At 41.8% G+C, this 19365-nt stretch overlaps 1 protein-coding gene across 1 annotated transcript in view; it reads right to left on the reverse strand.

Moving 5' to 3' along the window:
• adam10a (ADAM metallopeptidase domain 10a) overlaps window positions 1-19365 on the reverse strand; it is a 171164-nt gene that overhangs the window by 16698 nt on the left and 135101 nt on the right. Inside the window, exons 9-13 of the mRNA XM_063065742.1 lie at window positions 16746-16909; window positions 10750-10933; window positions 10240-10390; window positions 7404-7587; window positions 5957-6059 (exon numbers count right to left, since the gene is read on the reverse strand). Coding sequence (XP_062921812.1) covers window positions 5957-6059; window positions 7404-7587; window positions 10240-10390; window positions 10750-10933; window positions 16746-16909 — 786 coding nt within the window. The remainder of the gene's footprint in view (window positions 1-5956; window positions 6060-7403; window positions 7588-10239; window positions 10391-10749; window positions 10934-16745; window positions 16910-19365) is intronic.

Raw genomic sequence — 19365 nt, forward strand, 5'->3', positions numbered from 1 at the left:
TGATATTTCCATGATTTATTGAACAATCATCAGGACCTGAAGAAATACAGTGGCATGCAAAAGTTTGGGCACCCCTGGTCAAAATTTCTGTTACTGTGAATAGCTAAGCGAGTAAAAGATGAACTGATTTCCAAAAGGCATAAAGTTAAAGGTGACACATTTCTGTAATACTTTAAGCAAAAAAAATCTTTATTTCCATCTTTTACAGTTGCAAAATAACAAAAAAAGGAAAAGAGCCCAAAGCAAAAGTTTGGGCACCCTGCATGGCAGTACTTAGTAACACCCCCTTTGACAAGTATCACAGCTTGTAAACACTTTTTGTAGCCAGCTAAGAGTCTTTCAATTCTTGTTTGGGGGATTTTCGCCAATTCTTCCTTGCAAAAGTCTTCTAGTTCTGTGAGATTCTTGGGCTGTCTTGCATGCACTGCTGAGGTCTATGTACAGATTCTCGATGAAAGTTCTATTTTAACTTCATCAGTCCATAGGACTTGTTTCCAAAATCCATCAGGCTTGTTTAGATGTTCCTTTGAACCTTTTGAATAGAACCTTTTTTGGTTGCAATGATCAAAGGTACATTTGGAGAAAAAAGGGCGCAGAATTTCATGAAAAGAACACCTCTCCAACTGTTAAGCACAGGGGTGGATCAATCATGCTTTGGACTTGTGTTGCAGCCAGTGGAATGGGGAACATTTCGCTGGTACAGGGAAGAATGAATTCAATTAAATACCAGCAAATTCTGGAAGCAAACATCACACTGTCTGTAAAAAAGCCGAAGATGAAAAGAGGATGGCTTCTACAACAGGATAATGATCCTGAACACATCTCAAAATCCACAATGGACTACCTCAAGAGGCACAAGCTGAAGGTTTTGCCATGGCCCTCACAGTCCCCTGCCCTAAACATCATCGAGAATCTGTGGATAGGCCTCAAAAGAGCAGTGCATGCAAGATGGCCCAAGAATCTCACAGAACTAGAAGCCTTTTGCAAGGAAGAATGGGCAAAAATCCCCCAAACAAGAATTGAAAGACTCTTAGCTGGCTACAAAAAGTGTTTACAAGCTGTGATACTTGCCAAAGGAGGTGTTACTAAGTACTGCCATGCAGGGTGTCCAAACTTTTGCTTCGGGCCCTTTTCCTATTTTGTTATTTTGAAACTGTAAAAGATGGAAATAAAAAAGTTTTCTTGCTTAAAATATTAAATGTGTCATCTTTAACTTTATGCTTTTTGGAAATCAGTTCATCTTTTATTCACTTAGCTATTCACAGTAACAGAAATTTTGACCGGGGTGACTAAACTTTTGCATACCAATGTACCAAATCAATACCATCAATAAACCCGTAAGGAAGCTCAAATCACAGATGCGGGTCTAAGATGATCTGTGAATGCAGAGCAGCATATATCAGCCAGCGAAATGCACAGTGGAAACCCGCATCAAGGAGCACAGGAGGTGTATCTGTCTGGGTCACCTAGAGAAATGAGCGGTAGCAAAATATTGCATTTACAATGGCCATAGGATTGACTTTGATGGCACAAAACTACTGTGGTACGCCAATGGCTTTTGGGACCGCCTGGTGAAGAAAGCCACTGAAACAAAACTAGAGGAAAAGAATTTTAATAAAGATGAAGGTCTTGCTGTAAGTAAGAACTGGAATTCAGTTGTAAACTGATAGGCAGGAGGAGAGAGAGCAGCGCACCACGCACGCGCAGCCCTCCGGTGAAAAATGATATCGTATCTGTTAAATAGGGGCCGTAGACAATTCTGATTTGATGGAGACGGACGTGAGAGCACAGAAAAACATCTGGAGAAATTTCTGAAACGCCAGTTCGCTGCTGTTGTTACTGCACGGTCGGGAATCTTCTGGAGGGAAGGCCTCAAAATCCCCGGCTTTGCCTGCTGTTAGCGACTGAGATTGACGTCGAATCGTTTGGACAGAGATGGCAGTCAGTACTCGGTGTCGGAGAGCTGATTGGAGGCTCGAAGTTTTCGGATGACTCAGAGTCGGACTGTGGTCAGGTATGGCAGGGAGAGTTTTTCTTCCTTCTCCCGTCTGTGTGAGATGTGGGACATTTGAGAGACTTTGAACTTTACTGTGCTCACGGACTTCTTCATTAAGTTATGGTATTGTTGCACTGTTGTAACTATATGTTATAATTACGTGGTTTTGTTAGTTTTTTCAGTCTTGGTCTGTCCTGTGTTTTGTGATATCACACCGGAGGAAATAATGTATCATTTCTTAATGCATTCATTACTAAATGACAATAAAAGAGGACTGCGTGTCTTCATAATCTAAAACAAGGTGTGACCATGGAAACCAGATTGGATGAGGGCTAACCAATCAGAAGGGACAGACGACAGACCAGACACACCCAGGCATCATCCCTGATTAAGATGGCGGAGCTTGTCATTGAAGCGTCAGTTAAAACTGATAGCTGTACCCGGCTGCAAGACCAAAAAGAGTTTATTCATCATATATGCCAGGAAAGCACTAATACTTTTTCATTCAGAACTGAAGTTCATGAAAGTGAGTCCACAGCCCTGAAGCCAGTCAGCACTGCAGCTGGTCCAGGAGCCTGTTAGTTGCAGGCCACAGCCTCAGTTCAGCACAGAGATGAGTAAACCTTGCCAAGCAGTGAGCTCAACACTGGCTTGTCGCTCACCTCCGATCTTGATCCCCTGACCTTTTCAATCTGGCCCACCATTTAAATCAGCCGAACATCAGATCCTTCCACGCTCTCAGACCCAGGCCCTGCTGCCACGACTCTGCCTCACCTCAGTTCTGCTGCTTTGAATTGGCTCCAAGTCCACTCCAGCAATGGCCAAACATTGGCTTATAAGATGATAGGATGGGTTAACTTGTCCACTGCCTGCTGTATTTGCTGTTCGGCACATGTGCAGCTTGTATATTCACCCTTGTGTTGAGCTTTGCACTCCATGAAGTACATCTGATACCACTCCTAACATGTCCTTTTGCACTCATGCAAGTTCCGTGTTCGCCATGACGCGGAACTCTTCTTCCGCCATCTCCATCTCCGAGCCCACTTCTTCGGCAAGGACTCTTCCACCCCCACCGATGACCCCTTCTCCCGTCTTCAACCCTCCTTCTCTTCATGGACACTCCGCTCTGGTCTTCTGCCTGCTCTGGATCTCTTTATTGCTAACTGCCGATGAGACATCAACCGTCTCGACTTCACCGCACCTTGTTCCCATTCCAACCTTACTCCTTCCAAATGCTCTGCTCTCCACTCCCTCCGCACTAATCCTAACCTTACTATTAAACCTGCCGATAAGGGGGTGCAGTCCTGACAAAGGGTCTCGGCCTGAAACGTCGACTGCACCTCTTCCTACAGATGCTGCTTGGCCTGCTGCGTTCACCAGCAACTTTGATGTGTGTTGCTTGATAAGGGGGTGCTCTTGTAGTCTGGCATACTGACCTCTACCTTGCCGAGGCACAGCGACAACTCGCGGATACCTCCTCTTATTTACCCCTCGATCGTGACCCCACTAAGGAGCACCAGGCCATTGTCTCCCACACCATCACCGCCTTTATCCGCTCAGGGGATCTCCCATCCACTGCTACCACCACACCTCGCACTTCCTTTCTACCTCCTACCCAAGATCCACAAACCTGCTGCCTGTCCTGGCAGACCTATTGTCTCAGCTTGCTCCTGCCCCACTGAACTCATTTCTGCATACCTCGACACGGTTTTATACCCCCTTGTTCAATCCCTCCCTACCCATGTCTGTGACACTTCTCACCCTCCTAAACTTTTCGATGAGTTTAAGTTCCCTGGCCCCCACCACTTTATTTTCATCATGGATGTCCAGTCCCTATATACTTCTATCCCCTATCAGGAAGGTCTCAAAGCTTCCCGCTTCTTTTTGGATTCCAGACCTAATCAGTTCCCCTCTACCACCACTCTGCTCCGATTAGCGGAATTAGTCCTTACTCTTAATAATTTCTCCTTTAGCTCCTCCTACTTCCTCCAAACTAAAGGTGTAGCCGTGGGCACCTGTATGGGTCCTAGCTATGCCTGCCCTTTTGTTGGCTTTGTGGAACAATCAATGTTCCAAGCCTATTCTGGTATCTGTCCCTCACTTTTCCTTCGCTACATCAACGACTGCATTGGCGCTGCTTCCTGCACGCATGCAGAACTCGTTGATTTCATTAACTTTGCCTCCAACTTTCACCCTGCCCTCAAGTTTACCTGGTCCATTTCCGACACCTCCCTCCCCTTTCTAGATCTTTCTGTCTCTAGCTCTGGAGACAGCTTCTCTACTGGTGCTACTATAAGCCTACTGACTCTCACAGCTATCTGGACTATTCCTCTTCTCACCCTGTCTCTTGCAAAAATGACGTCCCCTTCTCACAATTCCTCCGTCTCCGCTGCATCTGCTCTCAGGATGAGGCTTTTCATTCCAGGACGAGGAAGATGTCCTCCTTTTTTAAAGAAAGGGGCTTCCCTTCCTCCACCATCAACTCTGCTCTCCAACGCATCTCTCCCATTTCACGCACATCTGCTCTCACTCCAACCTCCCGCCACCCCACTAGGAATAGGGTTCCCCTTGTCCTCACCTACCACCCCACCAGCCTCTGGATCCACCATGTTATTCTCAGTAACTTCCGCCACCTCCAACGGGATCCCACCACTAAGCACATCTCCCCCCCGCCCCCGCTTTCTTCAGGGATCGCTCCCTACGTGACTCCCTTGTCCATTCGTCCCCCCCATCCCTCCCCATTGATCTCCCTCCTAGCACTTATCCTTGTAAGCGGAACAAGTGCTACACATGCCCTTACACTTCCTCCCTTACCACCATTCAGGGCCCCAGACAGTCCTTCCAGGTGAGGCGACACTTCACCTGTGAGTCGGCTGGGGTGATATACTGCGTCCGGTGCTCCTGATGTGGCCTTCTATATATTGGCAAGACCCAACGCAGACTGGGAGATCGTTTTGCTGAACACCTACGCTCTGTCCGCCAGAGAAAGCAGGATCTCCCAGTGGCCACACATTTTAATTCCACATCCCATTCCGATATGTCTATACACGGCCTCCTCTACTGTAAAGATGAAGCCACATTCAGGTTGGAGGAACAACACCTTGTATTCCGTCTGGGGAGCCTCCAACCTGATGGTATGAACATTGACTTCTCAAACTTCTGCTAATGCCCCACCTCCCCCTCGTACCCCATCCGTTATTTATATACACATATTCTTTCTTTCTCTCTCCTTTTTCTCCCTCTGTCCCTCTGACTATACCCCTTGCCCATCCTCTGGGTTTTCCCCCCCCTCCCCCTTTTCCTTCTCCATGAGCCTCCTGTCCCATGATCCTCTCATATCCCTTTTGCCAATCACCTGTCCAGCTCCTGGCTCCATCCCTCTTCCTCCTCCTATCATTTTGGATCTCCCCCTCCCACTTTCAAATCTCTTACTAGCTCTTCTTTCAGTTAGTCCTGATGAAGGGTCTCGGCCTGAAACGTCAACTGTACCTCTTCCTAGAGATGCTGCCTGGCCTGCTGCGTTCACCAGCAACTTTGATGTGTGTTACAAAAATTGGTACACTAGTTTGACAGATATGGTGAAGTAAAGGACTCTCCAGCCTAGGTTACACAGAACATGCTACAATACATATCTACAACCAATGGCCAACAGTACCTTGATGAATGCCCAATGTAAAAACCACCACCGGCATTCCAAGTGAAACACATTTTGCCCAGACTCTTTGGCCCAGCTTCTGTTCTAACTATTAAGTATCCAGCAATACACCAATCTTACCTGAATCCATTTTAATCCCCACCACCACCACATTTGCATCAACTTCCTCCACATTCCACCACATACCCACACTAATGGTTATTTACAGTGGCTGATCAACCCAAGAGTGGGAATGGAAGGAAACCGAAAGGATTACAGGTAGAATGTGAGATCTTTTGCTCGATTCGGTATCACACAGCACTTACGTTTCTGCATACAGCAAACATGGCACAATTCCGAATCATCATCTTTGCTTGTACAGGTACACTCCATCAGCATGTACTTCTCACAGATTGATCCAGAACATTGCTTGTGGAAAAAAATATTAAACCTTCAGTTGATTTAAATCTATGACTATAATAGCAATTCCAAAAAGAGCATCACAATGGATCCAGCCACAGAAGAATAATTCTCTGATTCCATATGTACCAAGTTTTAGAAGAGGAATCAATTTTAGAAGCAAATATAAAATTAATCACATTTTATTTAGATTAACTACTCCAAATTTACAGAGCACTTAATTTAAGAAGTGTGCATTTTGATTGTGAATATTAATACAATATTAAGTAAGTTTATTCCCAGTAGACCCGGCTGGGCTGATGGCGTATTGGCATCAGCGTCGGACTTCGGGACGAAAGGTCCCGAGTTTGAATCCAGCCGACTCCCCTGCACGCTTTCCATCTGTGCTGGGTTACCAGCTGGTGATCTCTTTGGAAACTCACCCAGCAGAAGGCAATGGCAAACCACTGCTGTAACTTGCCTCGTACGCGGTTCCCCACTACGTCAGAGAGGCATGGAGGGAAATCATCCGCTAACCGGAGAAACTCTGGATGCGACGTACCCTTCCTTTCCTTTTTTATTCCCAATAACATGTGGAGCAGGTATGGAAAAAGTTCAGTTTATGGACTGAAGTGATCAACAGTAGCATCCAGAAATGGGCATCAAGTGCTTGAGAACAATCCACTATGGAAGTATTTTAGAATCAAATAGCTTAGAATACATACTAAAATTCTAAAGAATCATTCTGATTATTTACATAAAGCTTAAGATCACAAGTTTATAAAGTTATAAACAAGGTTAATGTATTGAGTCTTTTTTTCCTGGCATTGGGAAATAAAGAACCAGAAGGCACAGGTTTAAGATGAAGATAAAGTGTAATAGGAACTTGAAAGGAGGTCTTTTTGTTTTACAGAGGATGGCCAGTGTACCGAATGAGCTGCCAAAGGAAGTGGTGGAAGCAGGTAAGACAGCTGGAAAGATACACGGATGGAAAAGGTTTAAGAGGCTTATGGGCTAAAACGCTGGCAAGTGGGACTACTTGTGTGGATATCTTGGCTGGCACAGATCAGTTGGGTCAAAGACCCCATTCCCATGGTGTGTGACTATCATCTTTTCATTTGCTTACTCTATTAAACAGCAGCCCATACTAAGTAAGATGAATGTAAACACGAGGAATTCTGCAGATGCTGGAAATTCAAGCAACACACATCAAAGTTGCTGGTGAACGCAGCAGGCCAGGCAGCATCTCTAGGAAGAGGTACAGTCGACGTTTCAGGCCGAGACTCTTCGTCCTGACCTGCTGCATTCACGAGCAACTTTGATGTGTGTTGAAAAGTAAGATGAAGATTTCTTTCCACATGTTGAAACACTTACCCCATTGATGCAAACTTGAGTTTTCATATTACAGAGGGTGAAGTTGTCTTTGGGAGCAGATGCTGGACATAAGGCAGTTACACCATTACATTTTCCTTCCTTTGCACAATCAGACTCATTGCGGCATTTTTCAGCAGCAGTCTTGAAATTACATGATTTGGTACAACATGGTCCTTGACTTGGGCTACAAATAAAAACCACCAGAGAAATAAATACTTCAACTTCATTTGTGTTTTTCTAAAATTACCTCCTGTGTTACGCATTGAGTTTGTTTCCTTAGTAGCTTTTGCCACTGTTAAACACATCCTCTCCCGTGAACCAAATGGAGTTAAAACAATCTTCATTAAATCATTACTGCACAGCGGGTTGCCACTGGCCTCTTCCAGTCTGTGCCAGTTCAACAAGGAACAATCCAGTCTGTCTCATCCTCTGTTCACACACCCATAATCTTACACCTTATCTATCCTTCAAGTATTTATCCAATTTCCTTTTTGGAAGCCACAATCTCCAGTACTGTGCAAAAAAAATTAGACACAAATATATAGCAAGCACGAGGAAATCTGCAGATGCTGGAAATTCAAGCAACACACACAAAATGCTGGTGAACGCAGCAGGTCAGGCAGCATATATAGGAAGAGGTACAGTCGACGTTTCGGGCCAAGATCCTTCATCAGGACTAACTGAAAGAAGAGATAGTAAGAGATTTGAAACTGTGAAGGGGAGGGGGAGATCCCAAATGATAGGAGGGGGAGGGATGGAGCTAAAAGCTGGAAAGTTGATTGGCAAAAGGGATACGAGGCTGGAGAAGTGAGAGGATCATGGGACGGGAGGCCTAGGGAGAAAGAAAGGGGGGGGGGAACCAAGAGGATGGGCAAGGAGTTATAGTGAGAGGGACAGAGAGAGAAAACAAGAGGGAAAAAAAGGGGAAAGAAAAAAACAATAATAATAAATAAATGAGGGATGGGGTACGATAGGGAGGTGGGGCCTAATGGAAGTTAGAGAAGTCAGTGTTCATACCATCAGGTTGGAGGCTATCCAGACGGAATATAAGGTGTTGTTCCTTCAACCTGAGTGTGGCTTCATCTTGACAGTAGAGGAGGCCATGGATAGACATATCAGAATGGGAATGGGAATGGGACGTGGAATCAAAATGTGTGGCCACTGGGAGATACTGCTTTCTCTGGCAGACAGAGCATAGGTGTTCAGCGAAACGGTCTCCCAGCCTGCGTCGGGTCACACCAATATATAGAAGGCCGCATCAGGAGCATCAAACACAGTATATCACCCCAGCCGACTCACAGGTGAAGTGTCACCTCACCTGGAAGGACTGTTTGGGGCCCTGAATGGTGGTAAGGGAGGAAGTGTAAGGGCAGTGTAGCACTTATTCCGCTTAAAAGGATGTGCCAGGAGGGAGATCGGTGGGAAGGGATGTGGGGGGGGGGGGGAACGAATGGACAAGGGAGTTGCGAAGGGAGCAATTCCTGCGGAAAGCAGAAAGGGGGGTGGGGGGGGAAGATGTGCTTAGTGGTGTGATCCCGGTGGCGGAAGTTACGGGGAATTTTATGTTGGATCCGGAGGCTGGTGGGGTGGTAGGTGAGGACAAGGAGAACCCTATTCCTAGTGGGGTGGCGGGAGGATGGAGTGAGAGCAGGTGTGCATGAAATGGGAGAGATGCATTTCAGAGCAGAGTTGATGGTGGAGGAAGGGAAGTCCCTTTCTTTAAAAAAGGAAGACATCTCCTTCGTCCTGGAATGAAAAGCCTCATCCTGAGAGCAGATGCGGCGCAGACAGAAGAATTGCGAAAAGGGGATGGCATTTTTGCAAGAGGCAGGGTGGGAAGAGGAATAGTCCAGGTAACTGTGAGAGTCCGTAGGCTTAAAGTAGACATCAGTAGATAAGCTGTCTCCAGAGAGAGAGACAGAAAGATCAAGAAAGGGGAGGGAGGTGTTGGAAATGGACCAGGTAAACTTGAGGGCAGGGTGAAAGTTGGAGGCAAAGTTAATGAAGTCAACGAGCTCAGCATACCAGGTAAACTTGAGGTAAACTTCCAGCCAGATTTACAAACTTGCTCTTTGCTCCACGTTGACAAATAGAGTACTGTGCAAAAGTCTTAGGCACCCTAGCTATATATACATACCTAAGACTTCTGCACAGTAGTGTACATCCTCCAATTTTTCAGGAAATGTATTCCAGATCATAATATACATTTTTTAAAAAATAACAATCCTAGATATTTTGTTTTACTATAAATCTGTTCCCTACTGCTTGAATCCACTGCTAATGGGAAAAACTCCCCTTTCTTCACTTAGCTAAAGTTACTCAAATTCAGTAATATTTCAATGCAACTATAAGAATGTTTAAAACTAATTCCACCACCACACAATATTCAAAGATAGAATAAAAGCAGAAAAAGCATTATTCCATTTAAGGTCATGCCAAATTTCTTCATGAGTAACTAAAAAGACTGATCTAACATTAGACTTGTAGTTGAGGAAAGTGTGAAATTCGGAACTCAACACACCACCAAGTTCAGTTACTCAAGGTACTGTTTCAGTCATACCCTCATATCATACAATGATTAAAAAAAAACTGGTCAGCAAGGATCAACTTCGCCTTTCTTAAATTTTCCACGGGAAGATTTAGTACTTCACAAGAACATGCAAATGTTGCATCTACTGAAAACAACTTGCAAAATATTGATCTTTGCATCTACTGAAGGTGTGCACCACTATAATCTTTATTAATCGATTATTATCCTGGTTTTCAATGCAGTTTTGACTGGGAAAAAGGAGAAAAGTGACTACACAAAAGTCAGTGGCATTTTAAACATGCTCACCTGCAATGTTTGTTTGGTTTAAGTTTGCATTTCTTGTCCTCTGCTTCATTTGCATTGTAGCAGCATTCATCAGTGCACTGGTCACTGTAGCCACAATCACACTGCTCTCCCACTTCAACTAAACCATTGCCACAGATCGGTTTCCCAGACTCTTAAAAATTAAAATTTATTTTCTACATTAGTGTGATAATTCAATGCTTGAATGTAGCATTTAAACAACTCAGATGCTGGATAGTGCCAAATGTAATGTCTATTTATTGAAGCAGAAATGAACAGAAAATCCCGTACTACATTACCCACTGTTACATAATGAAAATGGCAATGCTTAATTACCTAGAGAGGCTAAATTGCCCAGCTCAAATAAAGCATTAAAAATGGACATTTCTAGTTAGCTTCCGAAAAGTGATCTGAGATTAATTAATATCTTGTTTTCTGGTACAAAACTGCAGTAGTAAATGGCTTAAAATGTATAATTTATGAATTTTGTGAAGCTGCTGTTTTTATACTTACCAACAAAGCAGATGTGTTTCTTCTTGTCTAGGACCTGGCTGATGTTTTTAATACTACACAAAGAGAATTTATTGTTGTTCTGCTTATCACCAGACGTAGCTCGTGCATACATAATATAATTGCCTCTCTCTTTCAGCTCCCCAGACTTGGATTCTCCTGGGGTACATTCACTGCCAGAATCATGCTGGGAAGATAAATAGAAGAGTATACTGAATATTATTCACAGCTTATAATGCAATCACAAGTGCTGGTCTTTGCATCACAAGATACTCATGCACATTGTGATAACTATAAGTGATTAGGTTCACAAAAAGCCACTGGGTACCCTGGTGCAATACCACAGGATAAACTGAGTATAAAGGCACACACACATTTTTTCCCTCAGAAAGTATTTTTCCAGATAGTTTGACTTCACAATACTATGCAGCAAACAACTTGCAAATAGATTGTGTGCATACAAACTCTCAATGTTCTCCCCTCCAGCCAGAGCAACACTGTCACAGACAATCAACTCTTTTGGCAATTGTATGCTTGTAAAAATATAACCCAATGTTTTTCAAAAACATTTCTGATGGATGCAGACTCATACCAAACATTTGTAGATTGATGCACCGTACAATCAGCTCTACATTGGAACGCTCAGGAAGTGCCATTTTTCAGGTGGATGCAGAGAGAAAAAAAAAATCAGAATAACTTTTTTTTTACAGAAGGGAATTTCTTGCCATGACTTGGCAAACATTCCCCTCTTAACTGCATTACTAAACCAGATAAACCTGGTCAGCAAACCCATCATTACTGGCAAGGACATGTTGCAGGCCAACTTACTTCCATACTGAGCTATAACAGTGAATAGAATTCAAAATATTGAACGTATAGTAATCGTATTTAGTTGACAGAATTAGCATGGAGGAGCCTGGACTACCAACTCACAACTTAAGTCGTCTATCCCCATCTCAGAGGCCAACAGGATTTTTAAATACATTTTCTTAACTAATGCCAGGAAACAATTTGATTGTCATAAAAATCAAGTCACAGGCATTATGGTAGAATAGCAGTTAGCAGGATGCTATTACAGGTCAGGGCGTTCCGGAGTTCTGAGTTCAATTACAGCACCACCTGTAAGGAATTTGTACATTCTCCCTGGAACTGTGTAGGTTCCCTCTGGGTGCTCTGGTTTCCTCCCACAGGCCAAAGATGTACTGTTTGGTAGGTTAATTAGTCACTGTAAATGGTCCTCCGTGCTTAGGCTAGTATTAAATAGGTGGGTTGCTGGGCGATGTGGCTCGCTGGGCCAGAAGGATCTGTTCAATGCTCGATCTCTAAATACAAAACTACAAAATAAATTAAAATGCATCAGGTTTACAAATGTTTTTCAGGAAAGAAAAATTGCAGTCTGACCTAGATAAGCTATTTCAGATAGACTGAAAGGGGCTAATTCTTCACTATTAAAGTGACTGATCAACCCAAAAACTATTCAGTTATAGATGGGACAATAAATCTCTGCAATACCCACATCCCATGAAAGACTAAACAAAAATGCTCTGTGATGAAATGAAAGGTGGTAAATCTATTTCTATCAAATTCAAAAGAACTAGCCTTACAAGTACAAGTCACTCTTCACCCTTTCATTCTTCAGCTTTCCAAAATTGCTCCTGGGATTTTCAAACTTATTATCAAAGAACATATATTTTGAAAGAAATTTAAATAATACACTATAAACAGCACTTGTAAAGGGAAAACCTGCTTAAACTAAAACTTGCCTTTTTTTAAATAAACATTTCTTATTAAAGTAGTTGGTCTCAACAACAATAATTATCTACCCTCACTCATTATATACCATTCCAATAATCCAAGCATACCTTCTTTGAAAGCATCACAATCTACAGCACCTTTTCAGGGCCTTATATCTTACTGTCTGCCTGCACTGCACTTTACCTATAATACTACAAAGTCGGCCCTCCTTATCTGTGAGGGATTGGTTCTGGGACCCCTCGCGGATACCAGAATACGCGGATGCTCAAGTCCCTTATTCAACCTGTATCAATGCAGTGGACCTTAGGACCCAGCGGAACCCCAGACCTTATTTAACCTGTCACAGTACAGTGGACATTAGGACCCGGCAGTGGAGCTCTGAATCTGCAGTGTTTCTGTTCACGAAAATAATCACGATCACAATTGAAAATAAAGTGGAAATAATAAAGCAATCAGAAAGAGGTGAAACGCCATCGGTCATTGGAAAAGCGTTAGGCTACAGTCGGTCAATGATCGGAACAATTTTAAAGGATAAAGTGAGAAAGGCCCTGCCCCAATGAAAGGTACAATTATTACGAAGCAACGCAGTGTTTTAATTATTGGGTTTTGGGTTTTTGATCCTCCACATCAACCTGGCACAGATGGAGAGCGCGCTCGGGAGCAGTCTGTTACTGGATCGAACTCGGGAGCTTCCGTTCCCGAGCCCGGCACCGAAACATACATTTCTTAAGTGTATTATATGTATATAAAGGTAAAATATATACTATATACTAAGACAAACGTTTGACTAACTGACGCTAAATAATACCGGATGTACCTGTTCCGACTTCCTTAGTAAAAGAACTTCCAGTTTTTTTCTATCCCAATCCATGATAACCTACGCACATCCTCCTGTATACTTTAAATCATCTCTAGAGTACTTATAATACCTAATACAATGTAAATGCTACGTAAATAATTGTTATACTGTATGATTTAGGGAATAATGACAAGAAGAAATTTTATTTCCAACAAAAACATGCAATAAAACATAAAAATATACAGCTTCAAACGAACCGAATCAACCACATGATAAATGACTTATTGGAATAAATGCAGAATGTCACTGTCACTATAAAACTTCAGTAACTTGTCTTTCTGTTTATTTAAGTCATATACTGTGGTAGTTCCGACACTATTTTCTTCAGTAAGACGCCGCACAGACACACCACGATCAAGTTTCTGCAATAACTCGACTTTCTGCATTATTGATAGAGAAGATTCCTTCTCTTTTTCTCATTGTTACAAATAGGGGTATCTGCAGCTCTTTTTGACACTTTCACGGTGAAATTAAACACAAAGTCAACAGTGAACACAAAATATCAGTGAACAGCAAATGCACGTGTAACCAGTACGAGCACTGAACCACAACTGACGTCTGGCAGCCTCTGCTAGTGCTGCCACGTCACACCTGAGTGACGTCAGCTGTTGGCGGAAAAATCTTCGGTTTTCGGAGCTTTTTGGATTTCAGAATTTCGGATAAAGGAACGTGCACCTGTACAATGTAAATGCTATGTAAAATAGTTGTTACATTGCATTGTTTAGAGAATGATGACAAGAAAAAAAAGTCTGTACATGCTCAAACAACAAGCGCTGGAAGAGCACTTCCGGGTTTGGTTGAATTCGCGCATGCGGAACTCGCGGATAAGGATTCTGTATTTTGTTACTGTTTTTCCCTTGTTCTACCTCGATATGCTGATGTGGTGAATTGATCTATATGGATGGCATGCAAAACCAAATTTTTTTGCAACAATAATCAATAATAAACCAATTATATCAGCAAGACTCAATCCCTATTACCCACAAGGCTTAAAGCAATAGAGCTCACTCTAAGCAGATTTACCACTGATTACAAGAAAGACAGATAATAATAAAACATGATTATCGTTAGACCGTCTCCTCTGTAAGCAGTAATTGAGCTACAGTCCAAGTCAAAAACTTTGGAGCGTCAAACATACGTGGTGTAGTGATGTAGGAGAAGCCTTGCTGAGATTCTCCCACGTTTTCTCAAACTTTATAAATCAACAGCCTTTCCGCTCCTACAGGAAGAATTCTTACTGCTGCCTAACTGCCTCTGCTTTTGCTTTGGCAGCCATTTGTTGCTTTGCCCAAAAACAGCAAGACTGGAGATACTTGCCGACATCAGATGTGGAACTCAGATCTCAGCCCTGTTTCCCCACTCCACGTCATTAGGGAGGGGGTGGCTATATGAATCTGTTCCCCAGGAACCGTCAGACAGGTCCACCTAACAGAAACCACAGGAGATACTGTATTTCTAGAGAACCAGGCGATGTCTACCAACATTCTGCTGAGATATGGCTGATTGTGTTAAGTGCACAGATAGAGTATTGAGTGATGCTACAAACCTACTGTTAGCATATTTATCTTTAAATGTATACACAACAATTCCAACTGGTATAATTAGCTTATTTCAAACCAACAATCCTTGACCGGATTTCCTTCTGAAAAGATGACACCAGCAAACAGCAATTCCTCGGGCAATGTTTTTCAGATCCTGAATCATATCAGTTTTTCTACATCCTCATTTTTTTCATCTTAATTTTGTCTTTGAAACTGTTGGAGCCTGTGCCTTAGTTTGTAGTTCAATCAAGTGAACTAGCATTCTGCTGTCCCCGAGAAAACTCCAGGAGAAAACTGCGAGCACAAGCTACTGTGAGGAGAAGCTCAGAGACAAGATGAAGGGCCATTTCTTGATGACAGAGGTAAATGCTGAGGAGAACAGACTAATCTCAGGGGGTGGGAGGGGCACTGGTCTGAGTCGCAGCCCGAAAGGGGCTGCTGGGCCTCTTTCAAATCTATGTTTTTTTCTCGACCATTCTTTCTTGTTGCGGATTGGTGGGTTGGGGTTTAGGTGATTTGTTAGTTTTTGTGCAAGGGAGGGGTTGAGTCTTTTGCGGTTTGTGAGATTTTGTTGCTTTTTCTTTTCGTGGGGAGGATTGATGCCTTCCTTTTAACTACTTACATGATTTTCTGTATTCTATGGCTGTCTGAAGAAGACAAATTTCAGAGTTGTATTCTGCATACATACTTTGATAATAAAATGAATCTTTGAACAAATAGGCAAAACATAAGATACACATTTTGGGCACTGCAGACACATACAAACTACCAACAAGTAAACCAGCCTTTTTAAAACTCTTCACTTTAAAACAATTGTGATCTGCATAACTGATCACAGGAAGTTCTCATTCAAAGGCCTTTTCCACTGGAGTACTAGAGGAGGAGGAGGAGGACGATGATTACATATCTCTGAAATACTGTTTTTGTCCTAATTGTGTTCTTTGTTTCACGAATTGTTTCATTTATGTTTCAGTTATGTTTTCCTTGTGAATATCATTCATATGATGCTATGTGCACCTGATGTTGCTGCAAGTAGGATTTTCATGCACATGCATGTACTTGTCCAAATAGCAATAAACTCAACTTTATCTTTGAGATGTTAAGTTTGGTTCTGACATAATGGGGTGATCATGCCTGATGTCATCAAAGCCTCAAGAACCACACCCCCCACCCCTACCTTGCTAAGTTCAGCAATCACAGGTAGTAACTAGCCTCAGGTGGTGGATCCAACCCAAACTCTCCTGATAGCCTCTGAGAAAATGGGATAATCCTGGGCCACAACTTAAAGTATTTTATTAAACTAAATGTTTAAATTAAATAAATATGTTTTAACTAACACATTAGTTAACCAAACAAACCACTAACCGTCACCTGCCTTTGCCATGTCAGCAGCCAGTCCTACAGATAGTCCAGATTCCTATACCTGGCCATTCAGTTCGGGTTAATTAGGAACTTCCCTTTAAAACACTATGCGCCTAGGGTCCAAGTTAGACATTAGATGTGCTGGCGTGCGACCTCTAGTTCTCTCCATGCCGAGGTATGAATGTATGGAGTGTCCTGACCCACAAGGAGAATCTTGCTGGTGGTTGTGAGCAAGTTTATTGTTATAAATGATGCATTTTAATTTCATATATTTTTAATTAGTATCAATGTGGATGCTTTATAATTGCAGAGTTTATGTTAACTTTAATGATTTCAGCATCAATGCAAAACAGTACCATCTATGAATTAATTTCGAAAAGTAATACTTGTTTGAAGTTGAAAATTACATTGGAATGAACAGTAGCAACAAACTAGAAAAGGTTTAGTAACTAAAGCTGAATCACGTTAAATATAATACTTACTGGAGAACCAAAGTTGTGGCCTATTTCATGAGCAAAAGTGATGTGCGAGACCTTAGGAGGGACATGAGAACCGTAGTTCTGGACAGTGATGATTCCAGTGTTGAGTGACTTCTTCTTGCCATCAGAATAAAGCTTGTTTTTCTCACAAATCCCCCCAGAGTTTCCTATTTAGTAGAAAATGAAATATAAATGTATTGGTTAAATTGATAACCTAATATATTGAAGTACAGCATATTACTGAAGCTGCTGATTTCTTTAACTGTGGAAATACAACCATTTTTAGATTGCTGTTGTCAGGATGATGAAACAAATATGAGTACACTACAAAGTTAGGAACAACACTAGATGACGATGTCTGAACAGTTTGTAGGAATATATTCCATAACGTACCAATATATGCATGTACTGTCAGTATCAGAATCAGGATTATCACTGTCCTGTATGACATGAAATTTGTTGTTTTACGGCAGCATTAGAGTGCAACAACATAAAATTACTACAAGTTACAAAATAAATATAGTGCAGTGCAAAAACAAAAGGAAGTACAGGTAGTGTTGATGGATTTATGGACCATTCAGAAACCTGACAGTGGATGGGAAGAAGCTGTTTCCATATTGCTGAATGTGATTGTGAGCAGGGATATAATTACCCTGCTTGCTAATACACCAATATATTTTTTACTATTTATCACCAACTTCAAAAAACCAAAGTAAAAGGAGACTATATTTTTTTTTAAACTTAATGTTTATATTACTCCTCTCAATTAAAAATCAATTGCTCCTGGAAGATAGTTGCTAAATACATTTATTAAACAGTTAATGTATCAGAGCTATGACAGCTCAGGAAGGATACATATATTAGCAGTTCAATGTGCTGTCATATATTTTGTTCCCTTGTACTCATGTACTTGGTTCTTTTTATTGGTGCAATGAATATTCAGCTTTCACTTTAAATTTTCATTGCTCTACCACGTTTTATATAGTTGTCAAGTTTCTACAGGGCTGTGGTAGATGGCTTTTCTTTTTGAAGCTTTGATATTTCAGTAGCTTTGGTAGCTACATTTTCCAGGGCACGGTTTTGTTTCCTTGGTGGTTCTTCTTTATGCCAGCGTAATTCATTCCAATGGGGACCAACCTTTTAAATCTGCACTCATGTGGGTTAGCTCCTGACTACTTTGATTCCTTTTGGCTCATTAATAAAATGACTAGAAGCTGCTAGTTCCTCTCCGCAATGTCAAAATATTCAAACCAACTGTTTCCTGGCAGGATTCAACAGCGCTTACATGATGGACTGTTTTCACAGAGAGAGGTACCATACAGCTGAGTTTTTTTTTTAAATACTTTCGAAATACTACGTTATAAAAGAACAAGACCAAGACTGAGTGTAAAAGAATTAAATATGTGAGCAAGCAGTTTCGGAGGGAAGAGGCCAAGCTCCACATCCATTAATTAAGCCCAATGCAAATTCCACATATGTTAATAAAGCCCTCTGACTGCCCATCATACCTTTCTGAAATAATTCTGTATTGTATATTTTACTACAAACATTCTATTTGTATATGAGTGTCTAATTCATTTTGGTAGCTGTAACGTTTTTCTATAATGGTTTTTAACATTTTAGGTATCACGAGCACAAATAATTTAGAACAAGGACAGTATTATTATTAAGCTGTGTGATGTAGTTCATGCCACACCACATGCCCAATGTTGTTGGCAAGGAAAGCACCAGGATTATGTTTTGTTCCACAGAGGTGCTGTAAATTGTATCACAGATGAATTGAAGAACATCTGTACCCTGACAGGGATGGGCTTAGTAAACAATGAAAATCTGCATTATTGCTTGACTGCAAAAATATAGAGAAAAATGAGTTTACAGACCAAATCTGTTCAAACAGTTCAAAAGCACAAAAACAAGGCAAAACGAATAAAGCACATCGAAAATCAAACAAACAGCAGGCTACAATGTTTTACATTTTACAAGAATTTATTTTAGAAAAAAAGTGCCTCCAGATTTACCAATGTAACTTGGAGCATTTAATTACAGTCTTTGAATGTCATGTAAATTTTGCAATAATTCATTTTGCTTAAAGGAATTCCTTTGCCTACTGCGGGAAAGAGTTTTCCAATCTTGCTAAAGGCATCAAAGGGACAATTTCAGATTATACATTTCACAGCAAGTGGTCAAGTCAGAAGCACAAATTCATTACTTCATTAAATTCCCGGTCTAGACACTGCAACTATCCACCGAACCGATAAACAAAGTGGCAGGGGCCTAACAGTAGATGGAGTTGAAAACTTAGAAGTAATGTGCAGAAGGCAGATGGCCTGCATTTGCCAAATTCAGATTACAAGGCATCTTGTTCAACTGACAAGAGAAGGCTTCACCTGTGTGATCAAGGTGCAGGAAAGAAGAGGAAGTGCGGGTGGCGGGCTGAGATTTTTCTTTCTCTGGTAGAGGATCAAAGGCTGGTGAGGGGCAAGGGAAGAGGAGATAGAAGTGAGCACATGACCAAGTGAAATGTTGGGCTCAACAGGGAAGAGGGAGAGCTTTAGGTGCCACCTGAGGCAAACTGCTAATGTTGAGCCCCACAGCTTAAGACCTAAAAGGATCCCTTTTAGTA

Source organism: Mobula hypostoma, chromosome 13, assembly GCF_963921235.1.
Source record: "Mobula hypostoma chromosome 13, sMobHyp1.1, whole genome shotgun sequence".
NCBI classification, from domain to species: Eukaryota; Metazoa; Chordata; class Chondrichthyes; order Myliobatiformes; family Myliobatidae; genus Mobula; species Mobula hypostoma.